At 45.5% G+C, this 22,596-nt stretch overlaps 1 protein-coding gene across 3 annotated transcripts in view; it reads right to left on the reverse strand.

The window, feature by feature from the left end:
• The window catches only part of LPIN1 (lipin 1), a 73,323-nt gene that overhangs the window by 23,807 nt on the left and 26,920 nt on the right, over positions 1–22,596 (reverse strand). For all 3 annotated transcript variants that reach the window (XM_058551767.1, XM_058551768.1, XM_058551766.1), the window contains 9 exons: positions 19,476–19,605; positions 17,850–18,165; positions 16,126–16,219; positions 15,253–15,443; positions 14,052–14,145; positions 13,191–13,260; positions 9,964–10,056; positions 6,849–6,928; positions 1,455–1,581 (listed from right to left, as the gene is read on the reverse strand). In XM_058551767.1, the coding sequence (XP_058407750.1) occupies positions 1,455–1,581; positions 6,849–6,928; positions 9,964–10,056; positions 13,191–13,260; positions 14,052–14,145; positions 15,253–15,443; positions 16,126–16,219; positions 17,850–18,165; positions 19,476–19,605 (1,195 nt within the window). The remainder of the gene's footprint in view (positions 1–1,454; positions 1,582–6,848; positions 6,929–9,963; positions 10,057–13,190; positions 13,261–14,051; positions 14,146–15,252; positions 15,444–16,125; positions 16,220–17,849; positions 18,166–19,475; positions 19,606–22,596) is intronic.

Here is a 22,596-nt window from a genome sequence, read left to right on the forward strand (position 1 = left end):
GAACCCCAGCTCTCCTCTCAGACCCACTGATAACGCAGCTCACACACTTCCTGCACAGGCATTCTACCTCCAAAGACAACACTAACTTGACCCAGTATTTCTGGATGAGAATTATCAGAGAGGGTTAAATGATAGGCTGTAAGGCTCAGCCAACCAAATCACCATTTCAGAACAGGTCACACTTACTTCTCCATGACTAAATATGAAGGGCCATGGGTGGGGAGATTAACACAAGCCAAGTGTGGAGATAGGTTTCCCTAAATAACCATGTTTTTAATGATGATTATACTGACACAGACTGGAGGAAAGCAGTCTCAGTTATCAGGCCCATCTCATTTCTAGAAGCATCGAGTCTCGACCTAGGAAAATCACGCCAGATTCAGAAAGCAAAATTACTCTTGGCGGTTTGAATCTCTTTGCTCGGACCCTCTGGTGCATGCCAGCTGGTGCACAGACCCGCAGGCCGCCTGACTCCCCCAGGGTCACTAGTCGGAGCTGTGTGCCACGCAGCTGCACGGGGACTGACAGGCTGCAGGGTGGCACTTGTGGCATTAAGTGGGTTCTGGGCCTGTCTGTTACCTTTTCCCATTAAACACCATCACAGCTAAGCCTGGCCCCCACTTACTCTTAGGATATAAAGGAAAAGAGCAGGGATATTTGCTCACTGGGCAACAAGGCCCAGGCAAGGAAGGGCCTGATTAAAACAGGTCGTACACCCGCACACAAAAAGGACATTGTGACCCTGACGGCCCCTGCTCCCTGCAATTCCCTAGATCCCATCACAACTGCTTGATGTCCCCCAATGTAAGAGATGCATTTGAGTTAACAAACAGCTCTCTAAATGTGGAAACAGGGCCGGCCCCGTGGCGTAGCGGTTAAGTGTGTGCACTCAGCTGCTGGCGGCCTGGGTTCAGATCCCGGGCGCGCACCAACACCCCGCTTGTCAGGCCGTGCTGTGGCGGCGTCCCACATAAAGTGGAGGAAGATGGGCACGGATGTTAGCTCAGGGCCAGTCTTCCTAGCAAAAAGAGGAGGATTGGCATGGACGTTAGCTCAGGGCTGATCTCCTCACAAAAAAATAAATACATAAATAAAATGTGGAAACACTCCTGTGAGATTTTGGTCTATCAGTCCTTTACACCTCAGGATAAATTAGCTCCATCACGCAGCCTTCTTCTAACACTTGAAAACAGGATACTCCAGGGCTGCACCAGGGAAGCCAAAGGTGAAGTGATATTGAGGAGCCAGCCTGCACTGACGCTGGCGTTGGGTGAAAACATGGAGTACCAAAAGGAGGGGCCTGAGGCAGCCAGAGGGCAGCAGGCACTCTGGAATAGATAAGGTGCCAGGAGTAAAAGTGGCAGCCAGAGTGCAAGAGGGACACCCGCCAAGTCTGGGTGGCCGTGCCTGGGCCAGTGCCCACAAACAGGGCGAGGGAAGAACCAGACCCTCACCAGCTGCTCTGAAGTGAGCCGGAGGGTCTTCTTGTAGCTGACACTGGACAACAGAGGGAGGTGGCTCGAGCTTGATGGCTTGGCAGCTGCGTGCTCTTCATCACTGGAGGATGATTCATGCTTTATTCTGGAACACACAGTGATGTAATCACCAATGAGGAAATGCATCTGGGTAGCCATTAAAAATGCATTAGCCCAGAATCAATGACAGAGTCAATCGGGTCTCTCCCGAGCGCTGCCTCCTGGGTGGTCATCTACCATCCGCCATTACATTTATCAATGGACTCGCACTAAACTCCCATTCATATGGCTCGTGCATTATTCATCCGGGGCTGCCTCTCCTCATTCACTTTCCTATTTACTAGCTATCATCGCTCTATTTTAAACCAAGGGCTCCTCTTCCTGATCAGTGGTTAACTCCCTCCTTGCCTAGGGGGACGCTCACAAACGTTCTCCTCCCTTCCCCATCTGAGGCTGTGGGGCAAGCACAGAGTGCAAGTGTCTACACGTGCCACTCATCAGTTCCCTGTACCTACCGCTCCAAATCCACAATTCCAAATAATTAGGGCATGCTAGGACTTCCGCACAGGTGCCAGTGAAGACAAGGAAGTCTCACCAACCCTCCTCCAGAACCCCTAAGCAGGCTGGCCCACGAGCAAGGGCCGCACCTTACCTGCCTGCACAGAATTCACAGGCCAACACTCCCAGCTCTTCTAGGCTCTCCTGTTTGGTGGGGAGCTGGGAGGTGCATGTGGGGAGCAGGCTCATTTTCTTTAAATAGTTCATACAAAGCATATCAGTAATTAGTTGTTTCCTAGATTAAAATCCTGCTACAGCATAATCCCCAACCCAGAGCCATTAGCTCTGCTTCCCAGGACCATTATCTTTAAAAACGCCTTAATGCTACACAAAGTGTTTAATAAATGTTTGTTAGGCTAAACGGAAAAGGCTGGGTGGCCCCCAAGCAGGCACGTCCCAACTCCTCAGATGCACGCCTTCCTGTGAGGCTTCCCGCTCCCCACATCCCTCTATGCAAAGCCCCGTCTTATCTTTTTATCTCAATGAGCTCTTACATCTCAATACTAATGTCCCCTGTCCTCCTGCCTCCTGTTTTCTCCTTTGCCTCCCTTCTCTTCTACCAGAAATGATGAGATATCTCCTAGGCAACCTGCTGCTTTCTTAGCCCATATGTATTCATTCCAGAAGCAGGTCTTATAATCCAATACTGCCCCAAACTAGGGGTGACATGAGACACCACCACTACACAGCACCCCACTTCTGTGTTATTCCTACCACCTCTTAGGTGGAGACTTGGCTCCTTCCACGTCTAGAATGAGCTGCCCCTCTCCACACACCTGTTTCCCAGCCCCATGAGGCAGCCTCTGGACTGCAGGCTGGTGGACTGGAGCTCATTCAACCAGTCCTTATTCGCACGGTGCCGGGCGTGGACGTGACAGCAAACAACCTGGCCCCGGCTCTCCAGGGCTTTTTGTGTAAACAATCACAACACAGCAGAAGAAGTACTATGATCGGAAAGCAGAGGCCACCCCGGGGAGCAGCTAGACTAGGGGCCTAGGAGCTGCACAGAACAATCCGGGCTAGAGTCGCAGACTTGTCCATCACCGAGATACAGCCCTGATGAACAAGCCATGGGAACAGGTGACTATGTCCACGGAGAAGGACAAACCACGTAGGCTAGAATCCTGCTGGGTTCATGGCAGGGCTAAGCTACGTGTGGATGAATCAACACCTGTGACACCGTGGGCTGGTTCCAGGTGGAGTGGAGATATGGCACTGCGGTTAGAACCTGCGAAACCCAGGTGTGAACCCCGTAGGAACTTCCGGCTGTGTTACCTCGCATGAATCACTTCTCTTCTTTCAGGCTTGATTCCTTATCTTACAATGCAGAGGAACAAACTGCATCACCCACCAAAAAATTCAGGATGCAGGCAGATAACAGATGGAAAGATCTAGACTGGGAGACACAAGTCCCAGTAAAGGCCTTGCAGCTACAGAATTCCTCTCTGGGCCTCAGCGGCTCGTCTGTACAATGACGGGTTCCAACAAAAGGTCCCTCCACTTCCAACCCCCGCAGATCCAACGAACCATGCTTGTCCTTCTGAACCAACAACCTAGAGGTTTTCAGACAGATGGGGCAGACACAGTCTTGGAGCCAATCCGGCCGGACAAGCGCCTGGGTGGGAACCGGAAGGAGGCGAGGCCACAGGCCCCTCATGGAATCAGGAAATGTTTACACTCCATCCAAACAGTTTGGGTGAAATGAGATCCAAATGTGAACTGAAGCTCTTAGTGACAACAGATTGACGTGTGCCTCCGCTGGGAGGATGCGGAAGCAAGGCGGAATAGCTGTCATTTCCATCTGCTGCTTTAAAAAAAAAAACCTAAATCCGTGCAGCTTGCCATGTTTGAGGGAACACAGAAAGGAAAACAGATACGAAAACTAAAATGGGAGCTGTACAGTTGGCTGCTGGTGGTTCCAGCTTAGGGGGAGTCCACGGTCATTTGCGGACTCTGCCACCCCGCGTGCAGCAACGTGGCCCCCGCCCCCTACTCCTGAATGGCTAACTCAATGTTGCTCGCTTTACAGCATCTGCAAGCAGCAACAAAACAAAAGGGCTCATCTCCCTTGAAAGTCTGTTTTCAGGCGAGTAGCTGTGAACAACATCTAAGGCAGCACCTGTCACAGCGTTCATTCTTCAAACAGTATTTGAGTGATTTGTATGGCGACAAGCTGTTTGCTCAATTATGAGACTGCAGGGACTGTTCTGTCAATCAAGTCTGTCAATTAGGCAGGCACTCCAACCCCTTCTTTTCTGTCAACTGCATGAATCTAATTAGGAGGCTAAAAGTCTAAGATGCCAGTAACAATTAAAAGATTTACATTTCTCAAAAAGAACTTCATATTAAAACTTTTCAAAATCTCAATTCCTTTTCACAAGAGTCAATTCTTCATTTTTCAGGTTTAATAAAGTGTAGCATGACTAACCCAGAACGGTGAACAAGTCAAACTACTTCTGTTTAACTGGGAAATGCGTTTTTGTCAACATTTGAATAGGATCATATCAGACAGTCAGAAAATCCAAGATGCTTCAAATAAACTGCGCCAGCTGATGTTCCAACTGGGGAAGACCTGCACAAGTGTCCTGCTGTCCCCTACCCTCAGGCCACCCAGAATCCTCCCCAGGGCCTCCAGGCCACTGAATAACGGTGGACTCATGTCCTCTGCACACCACACCCTGCACAGCTACTGTCACGTTCCAGCCCTTTTAACCCTCTCTGAGCCTCAGGCCCATCTTCCACCAGGTCTAAGACTGGCATATCACAGGCTCAATTTGGCAGACATCCTGAGTTGGGCCATATCGTACAGTATATTTTAAAATATTTGAAACTGCACAGTTAGGATGAGCACATGTCCTCCAGCTCACCACAGAGTCACCCTCCTGACAGTTCCCTGCAGGCACCTCCCCTGCGCGGCCCTGTTGGGTTTTTCATTCTGGATCTCCCTTCTCCTGATGCTGTGGTGAGGATGACACGAGCCGACGTCTGCGAGGCTGGTGTCACTCTTTTCCCCATTTTGCAGATGAAGGAGGAGACACAGAGGGGCTGATGAATTTGCCAAAGATCACACAGAAGGTTGACAAAGTCCCTGCTCTTATGTCCTGCCCACACTGCCGCTCGTGTTTGAAAATCATTGCTGGGACAGAGAGGGTTCTTAAAGAGAATTCCAGGAGAGCAGGATGTTTCTACTGCAGCTAAACCGCTGGTCTAAACTGCTGAGGAGAAAGGGGCTGGCATCTTTGTTTGTGTCTCCTCTCATGGATTCAACCCTCTCCTATACAGCCTCCCTCGGCTGCTCTGGGCAGAACATCACACCTGTCCCTTTGCTCAGATATGGAAGGCAGTTTGTCTGAAGCCAGGATTCCAAACCAGATCTGCCTGACTCCAAAGTCTGCTGTTTACAGCCTGCTGCTTCCCACAAATAGGCATCAACAACCACTTCCTGGAAATCCACTGGCTTCTATCCTGGCTGCTTTATATGTCCCTTCAAAGGACTGCACCTGCCTTCTCCCTCTCAAGCTCAAAATTCCAGGTTGGGAAAGTATCCAAATAATCGTGCCTGAAAGCCCTTCCCCAGGGATCAAGGCAGAGACGGAGGGTGAGGAATGGGCAAGTCAACCCTGCTCCCTCTCCAGTGCAGATCCACAGGGGTCAGGTGGGAAAGGGCAGTGCTGGGGCGCCATGAAGGAAAACAGAAAGGGAATCCTCCTGCAACATCCCAGCCAGAGACGGCTGGGCCATTTAGAGTCACCTTCAGAAGCGGTTCTATCAGGTCCTGCACACTCTTCTCCAGAGGGAACAATAAAGAAGTCAAATTTTTGCCTACTTGCAACTATTTCCAACAATGAATTCCAGAAATAAAACAGTTCACGATATAGAGCTATGGCCACGAGTCAGGACTTGAACCTAAGCCTGCCTCTCCTATAAATCAGCAATGTTTTGGGAAAACCTCATCAGTTCAGTAACAGTTCGACAACATTGATGAAATGCCTGCTCTGTGTCAGGCATCAGCTTGGCCTCCAAGACACCAAAATGATTAAGATACGCATCTTGCCTTCAATTAATTTGTTGGCATTTTCTATCTGCTAAATAAGAAATGCAATCCTGGGTTTCTTAAGCACAGGAATACAGTAAAGGTGAGGTCATATGTAAAAGGTGTTATATTAGGTCATTCTGGGTCAATATATAGGATTAACATCAGAATTTGTGGGTGATGGCACTGCCCTCAGAGTGGTTACCCTCAAATCTCATACAAATAGATTAACCTAAAGACAAAACACTACAAACATTGATCAGTATTTCAAAATCTAATGTCTCCTATGCCAAGTTAACATGCATCCATATCAATACTTAGAAAGGTATCAACTTAACATTCTGCTAAGTATTTAGACTACAGAGAAAGGCAAGTTCCTTCAGAAGGGAAACTTATTTTCATGTCACTGTTAACCTACTGTTTATCATCATTATCATCATTATTACTACTACTATTATCTTCTGTATATCGAGTGCTATCATATTCCAAGACCATAAGTACCCTAGTTACATTACCTCATTTAAGCCTCACATTTACTTAGCAAAGTGGATATCTAAGGGAGCAACTGCCTCCATGTGATTGATGGGAAACCCAATGAAGTCAACTGCTCCAGGTCACGGAGTAAATGACAGAGCCAGAGCTGGAGCCCAGGTCTGCAACCCAGGTCCATCTGGGTCCAGAGCCCGTGCTGTTGGGTGAACCCTATCAGCATCCGATGGGCACGCGCCATGACCCTGCACACAGAACGTAGCTGCAGCACCCCGAGTTGACTCACACTGTACCTGGTGGCCATGCTAAGCTGTGACGGCTGCTCCCCGGTGCTGTGGCTCTTTCCAGCCAAGCACTGCTCTGGCTTACTCTCCTGGAGAAGAAGAAAAGAAAGAGTCACAGGAGCACCAAAGAGAAGCCCCAGTGCGACCACTGGTGTGCTACAATGAAGCCTTCCCCAAAGCTCACACCCCAGGAAGGGCAGGGCCTAGTTATGCCTCTGCTCAGAAGTATACAATTAAGCTGAGAAATATTTTTGACAGAAATGAGTCTGTTTTCCAGAAGTGTTTGTGGCACCAGACCAAACTCCATCATCAGTGTAGCTGATGCAAATGCTTTATCATGGGCTGCTTGGATACCCGAGGGCTTTCAAAATATTTTCTTTTAATTGCTAATAGAAATGTTTGAAAATATTTTCACACCATATTTTGCTTGGGAAAAACATGGATGCATTTCTCTCTTTTTCAATACCACATACTCAATAGAAAATGCTCCTTTGATGTACTGGAAAGAGGTCTGGAATTCTAAGAGATCTGGGCTCAGTCCTGCTTCTCTCACTTAGGAACCTCGGGCGAGTCACGGAACTTTTCAGAGCCTCATTTCCCCACCTGCAAAATGGGGTGATAATGTCCATCTCCTAAGGCTGCTCTGAGGACTACGGAGATGCTGCACATAAACAGAGCCTGGCACCCAGCAGGCAAGGGAGGAGCAAGACAGCCACCAGCCCCTGGACTTCACAGGAAGTCATCAGAGGCCAGACAGAGGTATCAAAGTATATACCATTAAATCTCATTATTTGTGGTCATTTGGTCAGGGAATGAGTGATATAAACAATAAACAGGGTGACCACCTTAACATATGATGAGTACAAACTATTTTCAAATATTCTTTAGTTTTTTATAAGCACACAAATAATTGATAACATGCCCAGTAATTTTTAATCTATTTATTGAGGCAGGTAATGTAGACACCACTATTAACAATTCTTTATTAGTCTAGTTCAAAATATTATATCTGAAATAAATATATCTCAGTTTTTTTAAAGAAATATTTAATTTCATAGCTGTTCCTTATTTCATGCTGGCATTCCCCTCAAAACAAACTGGTGAGAATTTGGATGCTTAACAATAAACAAGTCTTTGAAATAGCCTTCTGTCTCAATTCTAGAACATTCCACCCTCTAGTAAAAAAACAGAACCTCTTTATGCCTTAAGTCTCCGGATGGAAAGCATATGTTTGCTCTACCTTGTTCATACCTCTTGGAGATGACAGACAATCAGTAAAACTCAGGTTTGCTAACAGAAAATGTCAAAGAACAATTTTATCTTGATACAACTCTTCCAACAGAATCTTCCTTTGAACTTTTTTTGTCCTTTAGTGGGACAAATAAATCGAGCTCACTGGGGTTCCTTTCACTATTATAATAACCACTTGACTGTTATCCTTGGGGTTTTTTTAATACTACATTCCAAAAGAAATCAGCTTTCCCTCAACAAGTATTTGCCGACCCCTGCTCTGGGTCCGATATGGGCACAAGGGATACTGCAGGGATCAGAGCCAGACATGGTCTCTGCCTTCCTGGAGTTCAGGGTCTGAAGGGGAATGACATGTTAATCAAATAGTCACAGTAGTAAGTTTACCAATTAATAATTACAAACTGACAAAATTCATGAAGGAAAAGGTGTATGAGAGCAGAGAAGAGCAGTCTAGACTAATCTGCTGAGAAAGGACCATTGGAGATGCTAGTTAATTAAGTGAAGAGGGGCAAGAGGGGTCCTAAGAACATTAGACAGAGAAAATAACACATGCAAAGGTCCTGGGGTAGAATGTACTCTCAGCCAGCAAGGCTAACATACATAGGGCAGGGGGGTAGCGAATGATAAAAGATGAGGCTATAAAAGGAGGCAGAGGCTAGGATACACAAGTCCTATAGACCATGTTAAGGATACTGGTCTTAATTATAAGAGCCCTGGGAACCCACTAAAAGGTTTTAAGCAGGGAGTAGCATAAAATGGACCAGTACCCTAAATAGACCAATGCAGCTACAGTATAGAGAATGAGGAAGAGAGGCAAGAATGGCTATAAATTGACCATTTGGAAGCAATCCTGGGAGAGACAGTGGTCGCCTAGATTTGTGAGAGTAGAGCTGGAAAGAAATGGAAAATCTGAGAAATACTTAGGATGGTAAATTGATATGACTTGGTGAGGGACTGAATGTGAAGACTGACAAGAAGGGAAGTGTCTAGACTAAGGAGGGACAGTGGCTCCATTTTCTGACTATGGTCCAACAAAGGAAGAATTCACAAGAAAACCATCAGTTCAATTTTAGAAATAACAAGTTTGAAGTGCTTGACGTATCCACACGGAGATGTCTACCTAGTTGGCTATTTGATAGAGATGCGGAATACAAAACAATGTCTGGTTTGGAAACAAAAATGGAGCCAACACATGGGTGTGGGTGAGGTTGCCTGGGGAAAAGCAGGCAGTGAAAGCAGAAGAGAGGCCCTCAGACAACGCTTGAGGACCCCCTGACGGGGGCTGAGCCACAGGAGCAACAGCCTGAGGAAGAGGAAGGCCAGGTGGACACGGCAGCATGGAAGCCAAGCAAAGACAGTGATTCAAGAAATAAGTTGAGAGGTTAACAAATATCTGAAAAAAATTATATGCATTTATAGAAATAGAAACCAAAGAAAGCCATGTATACTTAGACACGCCATTTAAGTGAAACGACTAATGAGAATTAGTCCACTGCTGCAAGTCTACCTCATTAAAACTGTCCTCACAAGCAAGAGGAAGATACTTTAAAAAAATTAAACCATCAGGTTGAATTCTTTCTTTTATAGATGAAGAAATGTTCTAGAAGGGGAGTGACTTGACTGCAGCCTCCAAGCCAAGAAGTAACAGAGCTAAGAGGTGAACCCAACTCTCCGTTCACTCTTCCAGACCCTTCTCTACCTGCCCCACATTCTGTGATGCCTTTGCCTACTTTGTGGCAGAACTGGCTCCTGAAAATTCAGTATTATGGCTTATACTTATTTCTCCAACACAAAAGCATAAAAACAAATGCCACTACACAAAACCAAAATTTGCTGAGCCAAGTAGAAAGACTCTTTTGTTTTCCATGCTTACCTCCTTGATTGTGGTATTTCTTCCCCTCCATGAAAACCACCATCTTCCTCCCTTTCTGGGCATCTTATCTCTCATGATAGATTCCACAGTGGCCTGTTTTAAATGGATGGTAACATAAATAATGGAACCAAAAAAAGATCAACTTAGCACATTCAAACCAAAAGAAACACACATGCAAATTAAAGTAAGATTAAAAAAAAAGAATCAGAGAAAACACAACATACTATTTGCGGATTAAAAATTTTCGAGAAGCAAAACCTAATGGCATCCAAAATTACATTAAGGTAACTTAAGCATGAAGACTTAAGAAGATGTTAAAGGAATAAACAAACAACAAATAAAATACAACACAACAACAACAAAAAAAGAAAGCATTGAAAATCATTAGTGATTAGTAAAACCAGAAGTTCTCAAATTAAAGTGGCTTACTGGTTAAGATACTGTTACTCTCAATGTGATGATTACAAAATAAAAAATGAAATGATTAATATGGGGAATAGGGTAAGACAGTCTTAAACAAAAGGTAAAACGTGCAGGATCTTTTTAGTACATTTCCAAATTTTGACAAAGTGAACATTAATAGATGCAGTTGATTTAAAATCTCAAGTATTAAAAAGAAAATTCATACTCTTACCCCAAATAAATGAAAGTTTGATGGGGGAACATTAAATATTAATTAATAATTTTCTAAGTATTTCCAAAGAACAAAGTATTTATCGTGAGGCTAATTCCAGTGCCAAGGTAAACGTTATCTGACTTCCCTTCCTCGGTTTATAGAACTATCAGGTAGCTGACACCTCAGCTAATAGGAGAGAAAGATTTAAGTCTTTCAACCTAACAGCTTGCAGGTAAGTGGAAAGATAAATAATTCACATATTTAGCCTGAAGTGTGCTTCTTTTCATCATTTGAAAATCCCTACCCAACACAAAAGAAAACCTGAATACTAAAAAGCAAACCATGCATACCCTGTTCACGAATCGGACAATTCATAAAGATGGTAATTACCCCACTCCTCCTAAATTTATTTACATGTAACAAAACCCCAATTTAAAAAATATTAACAGGATTATTTTCAGACCTAGACAAACTGATTCTAAATTTGATTTATAAAATAAACAAATAAAAGTAGTCAAGAACATTCTCAGACAGAATAACAAGAAGGCACACACCTTATGAGATATTAAAATGTACTTAAAAGCTACAGTAATGAAAAGAATAGTGTTGGTACATAAGTAAACATACTAATGGAACAGAAGACAAAGTCCAGAAATAAATCTCAATTCATAGAGAAATGTAACATATGATAAAGTTGTAATTGCCTATCAGTGGGGGAAAGAGTTACCTAATTAATAGTACTGGGATAATTAACTAGCTATGCCAGATCCCGTTGGTTGCCTCCTTAAGGGCATCATCTCCTTTCTTTCTTGCCAACAGATCCAAAACTGTTCAAGAATCAGGCTGCAGTATGTTCTGGGAAGGCAGTCTCAATTCCAGAAGATGAACCTCAATGGGTCTACACCATTCATAGTCATTCCACTGTTTTCCCAACAATGGGTTTGGAGGTGATCATGTGACCAAGTTGTGGCCAATGAACTGTGAGAAGTCTGCCTCTCTCCCTCCTGTTTGGAGGTGGTTGTGTGAAGAAATGACATGTAGAGCAGTCATCTCGTGATCATAAAGCGAAAGCCAAGAAATCACAGAGTAGCTAATCCAAATTCATCAAGTCTGAAACGACCAACCTCTAAGTTTCTTATTATGTAGGACAATAAACCCCTATTATTTAAGCCACTATTAGTCATTCTGTTTCTCGTAACCAAAGCCTCCTAACTGATTCAATAACCAGCTGGGAAATAATTTGGTTCCTGATACCTCACTCATTACTCTCAAAATAAAATCTAGGTGCAGCAAAGATTTAAGAAAGTACTAGAAGAAAAGAAAGGGCATATTTTCACAAGTTTTGGAAATAGAGAAGCAGAGTCATTCTAAGTGTGATACAAAACCCAACAGCCACAAAAGATAAGAGTGACAAACTCTACATATAAAAATAATTTCTATATTAGATAAATACCATAAACAGAGTCAAAAACTACTGACAACCAGTAAAAAGATTTAGAACACCTATCACAAAGACTAATTTCTTTAAGTTTAAGAGGCGTGTGTATTTCTTTTTCTGTGAACTATATCCTTTAACCATATTTCTATTGCACTATTCTTTTTTCTTAGGATTTGTAAGAGCTGAGACACGTAACATAACAATTTGTCCTGGGCCATGGATACAACGAGGAACCTGGCAGCGACAAAACAAAAACCACTCTGCAGAACACGCCCTCAGCCCAGTGCACAAAGAATACTCACAGATAAAGTTCCACCAAAGATGAGGTCACAACCCCCAAATCCCAAAACACACTCACACACACCAGGAAGGAGTGAGCATAGACTCAACCAAGTCAGATCAGACCTTCAAGAGCCTCAGATATCAGAGCTACCTGATAAAATACAGCCAAAGCAGCACAAGGCACTCGCTAAGTGTACAAAGGATACAACAAGGGTAAGACACAGTCTCTGCAACAACAAGAAGGTATAATCTAGTAGGCAGACACAACACTGAAACGATGAACAATTCCAAGCGGAATGAATCGCTGGGGGAAGATGAGAGCAATAGCTGCAGGGGTGTATCTGCCCTCCTAACCCTGCCCTTCCTTGCAGCCACTCACCTGCTCTCCCGCGCAGCTAGGAGCTGCCCCAGCCCTGCACCCGCTCCTCCCCGCCCATCAGCCCCAGGGCTTGCTTCCTGGCCGAGCGAGGCCTGACGCGAGCGCTGGCACCTGGCGTCTGGTGTGCCGCCTCCTGTACCCAACCCACTGCCTGCTCCAGCCCTTCTCTCTTCTCGCCTCCTCATCCCTGGGCTCTGACACCCGCATCCATCTGCTCTGCCCCCACCTGTGTCCCTAGTACAGCAGGTGCTGAGAACGGGACCCTGGAGGAGGCAGGACTGGGACCAGCACTGCCAGGATTGGGACATCTTGCCTTCAAAGCAGGAGGGGGAAGAACATTCAAGGTGCAAGAGAAACAGATTCGAAACTCCTGACATTTATACTCATGAACTTCGAAAGAGCACAATGTACTTAACTTTGCGGTTTTTAAAACAAGACATAAATTCCAACCGCCCAGATTAATCTATCCATCATTTTCAGTGCCCCGTTTTCTTTCTCATGTTAACGCTCACCTTTGGCAGAGGTTTCTGGAAGGCCTGCATTGCCAGGAGCAGAGGTGCTGCTGTTGTCCAGTTATAATACCTAACACAAAACAATGAAAAGATGTCAGAAGACCAAGGCTCAGACTGAAAACTCTTTCTAATGTCATGAGAAGCGGTCATGGAAAGCTCTGGAACTCCAGCTGGGTCTGTAAAGAGCCCAATACTGGGGCTAACACTCCCGGCCCTCCCCTGCATGCCCTGCCCTCGCAGTTGCCCCCTCCTGTATCTAACCCCATGGGAGCCACACTGAGGGGCCAAGCAGCCGTCATGGCAGCAGCACAGTCACTGAGACGTGGTGGGAGACCCCAGCAGCCAGCTGGAGAGCAGCCCACGCTCCACGGTGCATCAAGCCAGCAACATGCTTGTGGTATTTCTCGCCATGCTTCAAGGAAATGGCAACTTGGTACCTAGTTGATATGCAAACATCCATGACTTCTTCTCAGAGAGACAAGTTTGCCAACAGTCTCCAAAAACACCTGCACAGCCCCTGACCTCAGACAACGGAGCTTTCAAGGGGTGGCTACACGGCCTATTCTGTTACACTCATGTGCTCTATCGGCCCAAGTCCCATAGGCCACGCACTGTGACTTTACACACTCTGTTATAAAACTAGTACAGATAAAGAATAAAATCCACAAGATCGAAAGTTACGTCAACCTACCAACTACATAGCAACACAGTATTTTGCCAATAGTGAAGTGACTATAATAAATCTTAACAAAGACTTTATTTTATATATTTCTAAGGCCAACTGTCTAGGTCTCTGTGTTTGAAAAACTGAAGCTGAGACAGTATCATGCAACTGCTCAAACAACTTCAGGAGGAACTTACTTATTCCCGATCTTCACCACAAGATTGGGGTCATCGATGAGGGCAGGGTTGTCCACAAACTGCTGATAGGACACAGCTTGTTCCAAAAACGCATCTGTGAAAGCAATCGTAGGGAATGGGGGGAATATAAGGAAAATTTGGTTCAAAAAAAATAGGCCTATTTTTCACTCGTTTTCTGAGAGTTCATGCGTGCCGACTGTGAGGACGATTCTATGAATGTATTTGTAAAGGGGGCTTCAATGTGTTTTGGGGGCAGTGTCTGTGCAGAAATGAAGGGAGGCTGGGGCAGGCTGAGGCAGTGGATTATGAAGGAGCAGGTGTGGAAAGCATGGTGTACACACACATCTGCAGAAGCAGATGGACAGTGAGCAGGGATCGGAAACCAGGTTACCTCGATTTCAGTCACATTCATTCGTGTGGCCTTGGGCAAGCCTCAGTGTCCTCACGTGTGACATGGGGATAATAACCACGCCCGCCTCCTCAGTGGCTGTGAGGATGGATAAGGTTGTGAATGGAAAGCACAGTGTCCTGCCTAAGCAGGTGGGAGGGGTGGAAGGAGGATGCCCAGGGGAACGAGGTCAAGGAATTCATCAGTTGGTAGTGGCTGACTACATGGACTGGGATCTCGGGCCACCTCACCATGTAACTGTCATGAAACGCTGGGAGGAAATCATTGTTACGAACATGGTGGATGCTATGAATTACTTCACTGCCTAAGCCAACCCTAGGAGCACCCTCCAGATCCAGCTGGGAAGCCTCCCTGGACTTGCTCAGAAAAACTCAGACATCCCTCCCTCCTCCAAGTCCTCACAGCATTTTTGCATACTTCCAACACACTGTGTTATCATAACACTGACATTCCCACCAGGCTGCAGGCTCCAGAGGACACGTCTGCAGGACAGGCATGGGGCAAGGAGACACACAGCATGCTCAGCAAACACGCCTGATGACAAGTGACCCCAATGGCTTTGTTGCCTGAAGCCAGGTGTGACCAACAGAACCCTGAGGTCAGTCAACTGCAAGCCAGCAACATGTGGGTCATGAGCGACAATGAGTCATCGGTGCTATCGTTAACCAGCCAAGTGGAAAGCAACTTCTAACATGAACTAATTATGGAAGCCCAAGCTTCTGAACGTTCTGACCAGCCGCCACAAGAGGGTGCTCTTGGCTTGAAGACCAGCTCCAACGCCCGGCACGGTACCTTTGGTTATCTCCCTGTTGTCGCTGAGGCCCCCGCAGAGGGAGATGGCAATGGATGGCAGGTCCCTCAGGCCGTCCGAGGTGCTCTCCACACCACTGTCAACGCCAGAACTGCCCACGGACTGCGGGGACTGGTTGGCTGAGCGGGCTCCGTTGTCGTTGGCATGTTTCGCAAGCCCAGAAGGATCTCCGCTGGAAGGAGAAAGAGTGGAAGATGTTCTGAGGATTCTCCTTGTCTTAGGTCTTAGCCAGTCATCAAATGACTAGCAATCTGCTCCCCATCAGACAGCTCATGATGTCATCTCAGGACAGACAGCTCATCAGAGCGCCACGAGAAAGACAGACAAGTTAAGTGACTTGCCTTAGGAGAGAAAACAACTATTTTTAGCCTATTACAGCTCCTTGTATCCCCTCCCAGCCCACGTGAAATGAACTGAAGAGAAAGCATGCTGTTCTAAGAGGCCACAGCCCCCGTTATTACCCTCCGAGGAGCTAGCCCACCTGCAGGTCATAGAACTGAAGGTGGAGCCCCAAAGGCCACCGAGACTCTCTCCTGGGGACAGGGACCTCCCTGCCACTGACTGGGGTTCTGGGCCTCTGACCACGGTGACACAACCTCAGTGTCATCAGGGGAGACGGCCTCGTGCCCACGTCCCTGTTCAGAAGGTGGAAAGCCAGCCTCACAGGGATACACCCACACACCTACGTCCACAGAGAAAGTCCGCTGCTTTTACTGGCTGCTTTTCAGAGTCAAATGTGAGCTTCCTGCAGCCTTTTCTTACTCACTTTCTAACCAAATACAAGGGAAAAAACAGACTCACAGATTAATGTTCAGATGACAGAAAATGATATGAAGAATAAAAACAAATTTTACTTTTTGGGAAAATACAACGCAGCCACTTCAGGATCCATATCCGTGAGGTCATCCAAGTAGACACCGTCAGCACCAAGGTGTCGGCTTCGTTTGTCTACAAGAGCAAATGGGTGCAGTCAGGACACTGTTTTTCCAGAAACAACCGCATGGACTTCTGAGTGTCTCTAAAAAGAGCATTTAAGCACAGCACGCAGATTTGCTCAGAATTTCCCAAACCGGCCCAAGAAGCACAGGAGTGAGAAGCCTGCAGCACAGCGGCCTGCAGAGGCCGACGGCCCAGGTCCGCATGCCGCTCCAGCACTCGCTGCCGTGTGGCCTTTGTCTTTTCTTTTTTTTTTTTTTTTTGAGGAAGATTAGCCCTGAGCTAACATCTGTTGCCAATCCTCCTCTTTTTGCTGAGGAAGATTGGCCCTGGGCGAACATCTGTGCCCATCTTCCCCTACTGTATATGGGACGCCTGCCACAGCATGGCCTCCTGACAAGCAGTGCGTCGGTGGGCGCCCAGGATCTGAACCCGCGAACCCCAGGCCACGAAAGCAGAGCTTGTGCACTTAACCGCTGCGCCACCAGGCCAGTCCTAATCGTGTGGCCTTGATCAGGTTACGTAACTCTGCTGAGCCTCGGCTCCCCATCTGTGAAGTGCCTGAAGTATACCAGGCACTCAACATCTTGAAGCGGTTACATTATTATTATTATTATTATTAAATGATAAAGCTTTCAGGGCCGGCCCGGTGGCGCAAGTGGTTAAGTGCGCCCGCTCTGCTGCGGCGGCCCAGGGTTCGAAGGTTCGGATCCCGGGCACGCACCGACACACCACTTGTTAAGCCATGCTGTGGCGGCATCCCATATAAAGTAGAGGAAGATGGGCACGGATGTTAGCCCAGGGCCAGTCTTCCTCAGCAAGAAGAGGAGGATTGGCAGTGGATGTTAGCTCAGGGCTGGTCTTCCTCACAAAAAATAAATAAATAAATGATAAAGCTTTCATTAAGCACTTCCCCATCAACACTCCGAAGCATCCTAATGGTGCACATCGGTCGCCGTGCACCATGACGGCAGACTCCTGTTTCTTTTGTTTCCTTCTGCCAAAGAATGATGTCATTGGTTCACAGAAATCTAGAACTGCACAGCGGTGTGTGGCTAATGGATTAGGCCTGACATCAGTGCTCCTGATGGACAACCAGGCGTGCATTTGACTAGCATTTATGGAGCATCCTCTAGGTGCCAACCACTACTCTAAGTACTAAGGAAACAAAGTAAATCAGACCAAAAAGAGACTGATCTCATACAGCACACGTGTTCTAGAAAGGGAGTCAGGCAAAAGACCAACAATGATCGCTTGAAATAGTGAAGAACGGTGTGCAGAAATTGAAACAGGAAAATGCACCAGAGAGAAACTAGCGGCAAGGGGAGAGGGGGGCAGATTAGCTTAATCACGACTTCTCCTGGAGTTCCCGAGTGTGCTGAGAGGACTCAGGCCCTCTGGAGCCAGCATCCCTGATCTGTAAAGAGAGGGGGGGCCCCACACGGTCCCCAAGGCCTCCTTTAGGTCTGATTTTCTATGACTAAATTCCAATAACGCATATATTTAGCAAAAAAGTACACACTGAACGTGATAGAGGACACAGTTCTGTGTCCACCTCGATGCATTCCGAACTTCGGAAGGAACCGTAACCTGCAAGCACCGACTGTGCACAGAAGAAGCTGGGCAGTGTCAGCCTTCGCACCTTTTTTCCTAGAAGGAGAATCCGTCTTGCTCACTGCCGGGGCTGCGCTGGCAGAGAGGGGTTTGGGCTCTTCGGTCGTAGGGAAAGGCGGGGCTGCTGCTCCTAAGGCCTCGACATCCTCTTCATTCACAAATTGCATCTCCGTCTGAGACTTGTTCTGCTCCAAAAGCGGCTGCACAGGAGGCCCCCTGGTCAGCGTTGGCGACTGGTCACTAAACGCATCTGAAGATTCACTATGAATGGCCTGAAAGTGCATCTTATCACAGATTTTTCTACTGCTCAGCGGGCTGGACTCTTTCATCTTATATGGAGATGACTAGATCAAAGGGGCAGGGGGAGGGAGGGAGAGAGAAGGTCAGAGCACGGTCAAACGGAACAACTGAGCTAACCAAAGAACAACAATTAGTCAGTTAACGATCCGCAGCACTGTCCACACTTCGCAGGGAGACTTTTAAGCCTCAGGAGTCACCTGGTGATTTCTGCGCCTGCCAAAAGGTCTGAAAACCAAGAATATTAGTTCCAAACAAACAAATTCTCGCATAAAACATCAACTGCCAAAGAGAAGTGAGATCAGTAATGACAGCCAACAAGTGGAAGTAACAGAAATGACCATCAGTAGAAAGGGAAGTACGTGCACACAATGGCGTATTTGCAGTAATGAGAATAAATGAATTACAGTCACACACACAACATGACACATGCTGCAAAACTAATCTCTGCTGTTCAAGTGAGGATTGTAGGGGGCCAGTTTGAGTAGTAACCATAAAGCGTGGGGGCTTCCAAGTTGCTGGCTAAGTCCTGCTTCTCAGTCTGGGTGCAAGTCGCCTGGACACGTTCAGTGTGAAAATTTATTGATCTATGCACTTACGATCTGGGGGTTTCTCTGTGTGTTTTACTTTAATGATTAAGTTTACCCCCAAAATGTGAGTGAATAAGTAAAGATTTGGTGGTTGGGTCACACGAGTGGGAAATTAGCATTTCTGATTCTACCTCTCCAAGGAGTTTCCAGTTATGGAAAAAATTTCTCCAAACAAAAACCAAAATGCAATTTATGGGTTAGAAAGAGGGGAGAGGGTATTCATTTCTGTATCTGATCTCACAGCTTCTAGCACAAACGAAAACAACGCTACAGCAGATCTGTGGTTGGAACTGTTTTGCCAGAAGAAGTGATGGGTTTGCACTTTGAGGCCGTTTCTCCAGCAACGAATGACATGAATTTGTAAAGATGGCTGGCTGGGTCAGCACTACAGCTTGTGGGCAGAGAAATCAGCATTTTCTGTGAAAGCTAAATATAACCTAGAAAGGGAAGGAATCCACAACTTCAGCCTCAACAGACCTACACTCCAAAGAGCCGCCCATCTTGATTCTTAATAGGAATGCTTTCAAGCTTCACTCACTCATTCATTCATTCATATTACAAACATTTAGTGGGGATACAAGAGGCTACAGCATCTTCTAAGGTCATTACAATATTAAAAAAAAAAACAGCTTGCAATATAATATAATTCAAGATTTTTGTAATACATTGGAATATGAAATAAAATTTCTTGAAAGAAAAGATTGTGTCCATTTCATGTTTTCAGAAACTACCTTCAGTGTATAGCAGAATTGAGGAAAAGAACTAACCTTTGTAGCTTGTGGCAATTCTCCCCAAAGCCAGAGCATTTCTAGGTTACTCTTCTGCATCGTCCTATCTGTGGGCTTACTGACCAATTCGGAATCACTTTTAGGTGTCGAAGGTCGGGAACCTGAAGGACTTAAGAAAATACAAATCCATGATTAAAGTGGGAAGAGAAACTTTTTTTTTTAATGTTTTTGGCCCAGAATTCTATGGTTCAAATAGCCCAGAAAATGCACTCAAGCCGCCATTCCCTTACGAACACGGCTTCGTGACATATCCCATCTATGGTCCACAGATCACACGTCCAGGTGGAAAGAGCTTCCAATTTGGGTAACCTGTCCCAACCTGCCGCCAAATTTCAAGTAAGTAAAGAGGAGAAGAAGTAGTATTTTAAAAGGAAAATTGAAAAAAAGAGAGATGAAAAGAGAAAGGAAAAAAAGAGTTTGTTCTTACCTTAAAACCACCCATCCTTCCCCACCTCACCCTGAGCTCACCTCTCCTGCATTCTCAATTTCCAAATCAACTCTTAACTCTCAGACAGCTGCAAAAGGGTCCCAGCCATCTCTGAGATGCACTCATCATATTCTGTATTTAAAATATTTATAAATCTGCACCGGCTTTGAAAACAGGGAAACTGCATCATGTGCCAACTTTACCACAAATACCAGATGCCACAAATAAACTCACTAATGTGGCAGGAAGCTCCAAGTTGAGATTCTGTAAAATACTGTCTCTTCAGGAATACTTCACAGATGCACCCATCTGCTAAGCCTCTCTCTGCAACAACATATCACCATGTTTAATTCTCAGGCCAGCTTTCAAGGGGCTGTAACTTGTGTTCTCATCTCTACATTTTCTATGTTTTTACTCTTTAGATCTGAACAAAGTCTTCTTTCCGTCCAGCCAGAGTAACTGACCAAGCGTATCAACTTAACTACATAATTCTCACAGCATTCAAAACAAGATACAGATGAGAAAAAAAAACTATTTAATTACTCCTTGTCTTACTCTCCTGCATCATATCCTCGAGAATAAGATGACAGTTTTAAACAAAGCAGGAAATAAAGCTTCCACAATTTTCCTTTTACATCTTCTTTCACAGACCTCACAGTCTCTGAAGTTACGTCTCACCAATGTGCTTGGTCTCATTTATCCGTTTGAGTTAGATTTCAACTCCAATTGAATACAACTTTCCTGTCAGGACAAGGAGAGCTCATGGACAATACTTAACTTGTATCAAACAAATAGGGACCTTTAATGGCTAGTGATCCTGGGTCTCTTTAGCCAAGCTCTTTGGACCAAACAGACTAAACACTCTCTCTCCTTCATGTCACACTGAGGTATATATAGGCTGGTTCCTTTTCCCGTGGCGCCCACTGCCCACCAAACCACCTCAATGGAGTGTTGCTACAGCGCAGCCCTCAGGCTCTATTTCACCAGTCTGTGGAGAGGAGGAGCGTGAGACAGCAAACTGTGAGAGTGTATACAACGGAATACCTCTCCCAACACACACACACACACACACACACACACACACACACACTCTATTCTGCCCTTCAGGAAGTACAATCATGCACCGCATAACAACATTTCGGTCAACAACGGACTGCGCATATATGACGGTGGTCTCATAAGATAAGTACCACATAGCCTAGGTGTGTAGTAGGCTATACCATCCAGGTTTGTGTAAGTACTCTCAATGATGTTCACACAATAACCTATTTCTCAGAACGCATCCCCGTCGTTAAGCAGCATGTAACTGCAGTCCCATGGAAAGGAATACTGGGCACTCCGTACATCTGATTGGTAGAGTGTTCATCACCTTGCAACCTCTCTTGCTCCTTCTAGTTCTGTAATTATGCTTTTCTCCAAAGCATCAATGCGTTTCTGGCACTGAAGTGTCCATAATATGTTCAATATCGGTGAAACGTGCAAAGGGAGTGTTGTGGCCTCCGGTGTACCTGCAACCATGACCTGAATCCAATCTTCCTCCAGAGTCATCAGGGAATAAGTTCACTGAAACTGGCTTCCTACCCTGCACCCAAACCTCAAATCATTTGTTGAAAAAACTCCTATTATATTTTATCACACAAAATATAATTTATATTTTGTTATAAATTCTTTGGAACAATAAATTATCTTACCCACTGCACTAAATTAAGTAAAGCCCTTTAGATTAAGCTTGCTCTGGAATAAGGCGTCAGCAAACTTCTTCTGTAAAAGGCCACATAGCAACATTTCAGGCTCTGTGGGTTATGCGATCTTTGTCACAACTACTCAATTCTGCCTTTGTAGCACAAAAGTGGCCATAGACCATATGCAAACAAACTGGCTGTGCTCCCATAAAACTTTACAAAAACAGACAGGGGGCCAGATTTGGCCCACGGGCTGTGGTTTGCCGAGCCCTGCTCTAGAAGAATGCATATGTTGAACACAGCTCTCTGGTAGCACCTCCCAACGCCAGAATCCCTAATATTCTGATCCTTTGATAAAAGCCATAAGCCATAAGGTTTCCACAGAGGCAATTAGGTTTGCAAACTCATTTTCATAAAGAACCAAGCCCTGTGTGAAAGTCACAGCCGGAAGTCCCACCTCTCACAGTCGATATGCCACTACAACAAACGCTGGCCACTCCAGCCACACCAGCCTTTCTCAAAAGGATTCTGTACACAAACACATGTGCACATTCTGCGACTGCTCATTGCGGGAATTCAGACCAACAGAAGATGAATTAGGGAAAAGACTCTTGATACTGAGCGTGACTGATGAGAAAGATGATTCCAAAATTTCCCATTATTAGACTTTTCAGATCAAGGGTTGTTCAAAAAAGTAAGCTTACAAGGTTGTTGACTGATTTTCATAAATAATGCACTGATTAGCCATATAAGAACTTTCAGTATGTTTGCCAGTCCCAATTAAGCTATTAGTTATAACTGCTCAAAACTTAGTTTACTTCATTTAAAAATGGTCTTTCCTCTGCATGTGTAACCTCTGAACGAAGTACTTCCAGAGATTCGGTTATTTCATCAAAAGAAAACCAGTTTCCCATGTAGAAATTAATCACGGCTTCATCTGCTAGAGTTCATAAAGTAAACCACGTACGCCCACAAAGTATGCAGGCCACAG

The sequence above is a fragment of the Diceros bicornis genome, chromosome 12 (genome assembly GCF_020826845.1).
Source record: "Diceros bicornis minor isolate mBicDic1 chromosome 12, mDicBic1.mat.cur, whole genome shotgun sequence".
NCBI classification, from domain to species: domain Eukaryota; kingdom Metazoa; phylum Chordata; class Mammalia; order Perissodactyla; family Rhinocerotidae; genus Diceros; species Diceros bicornis.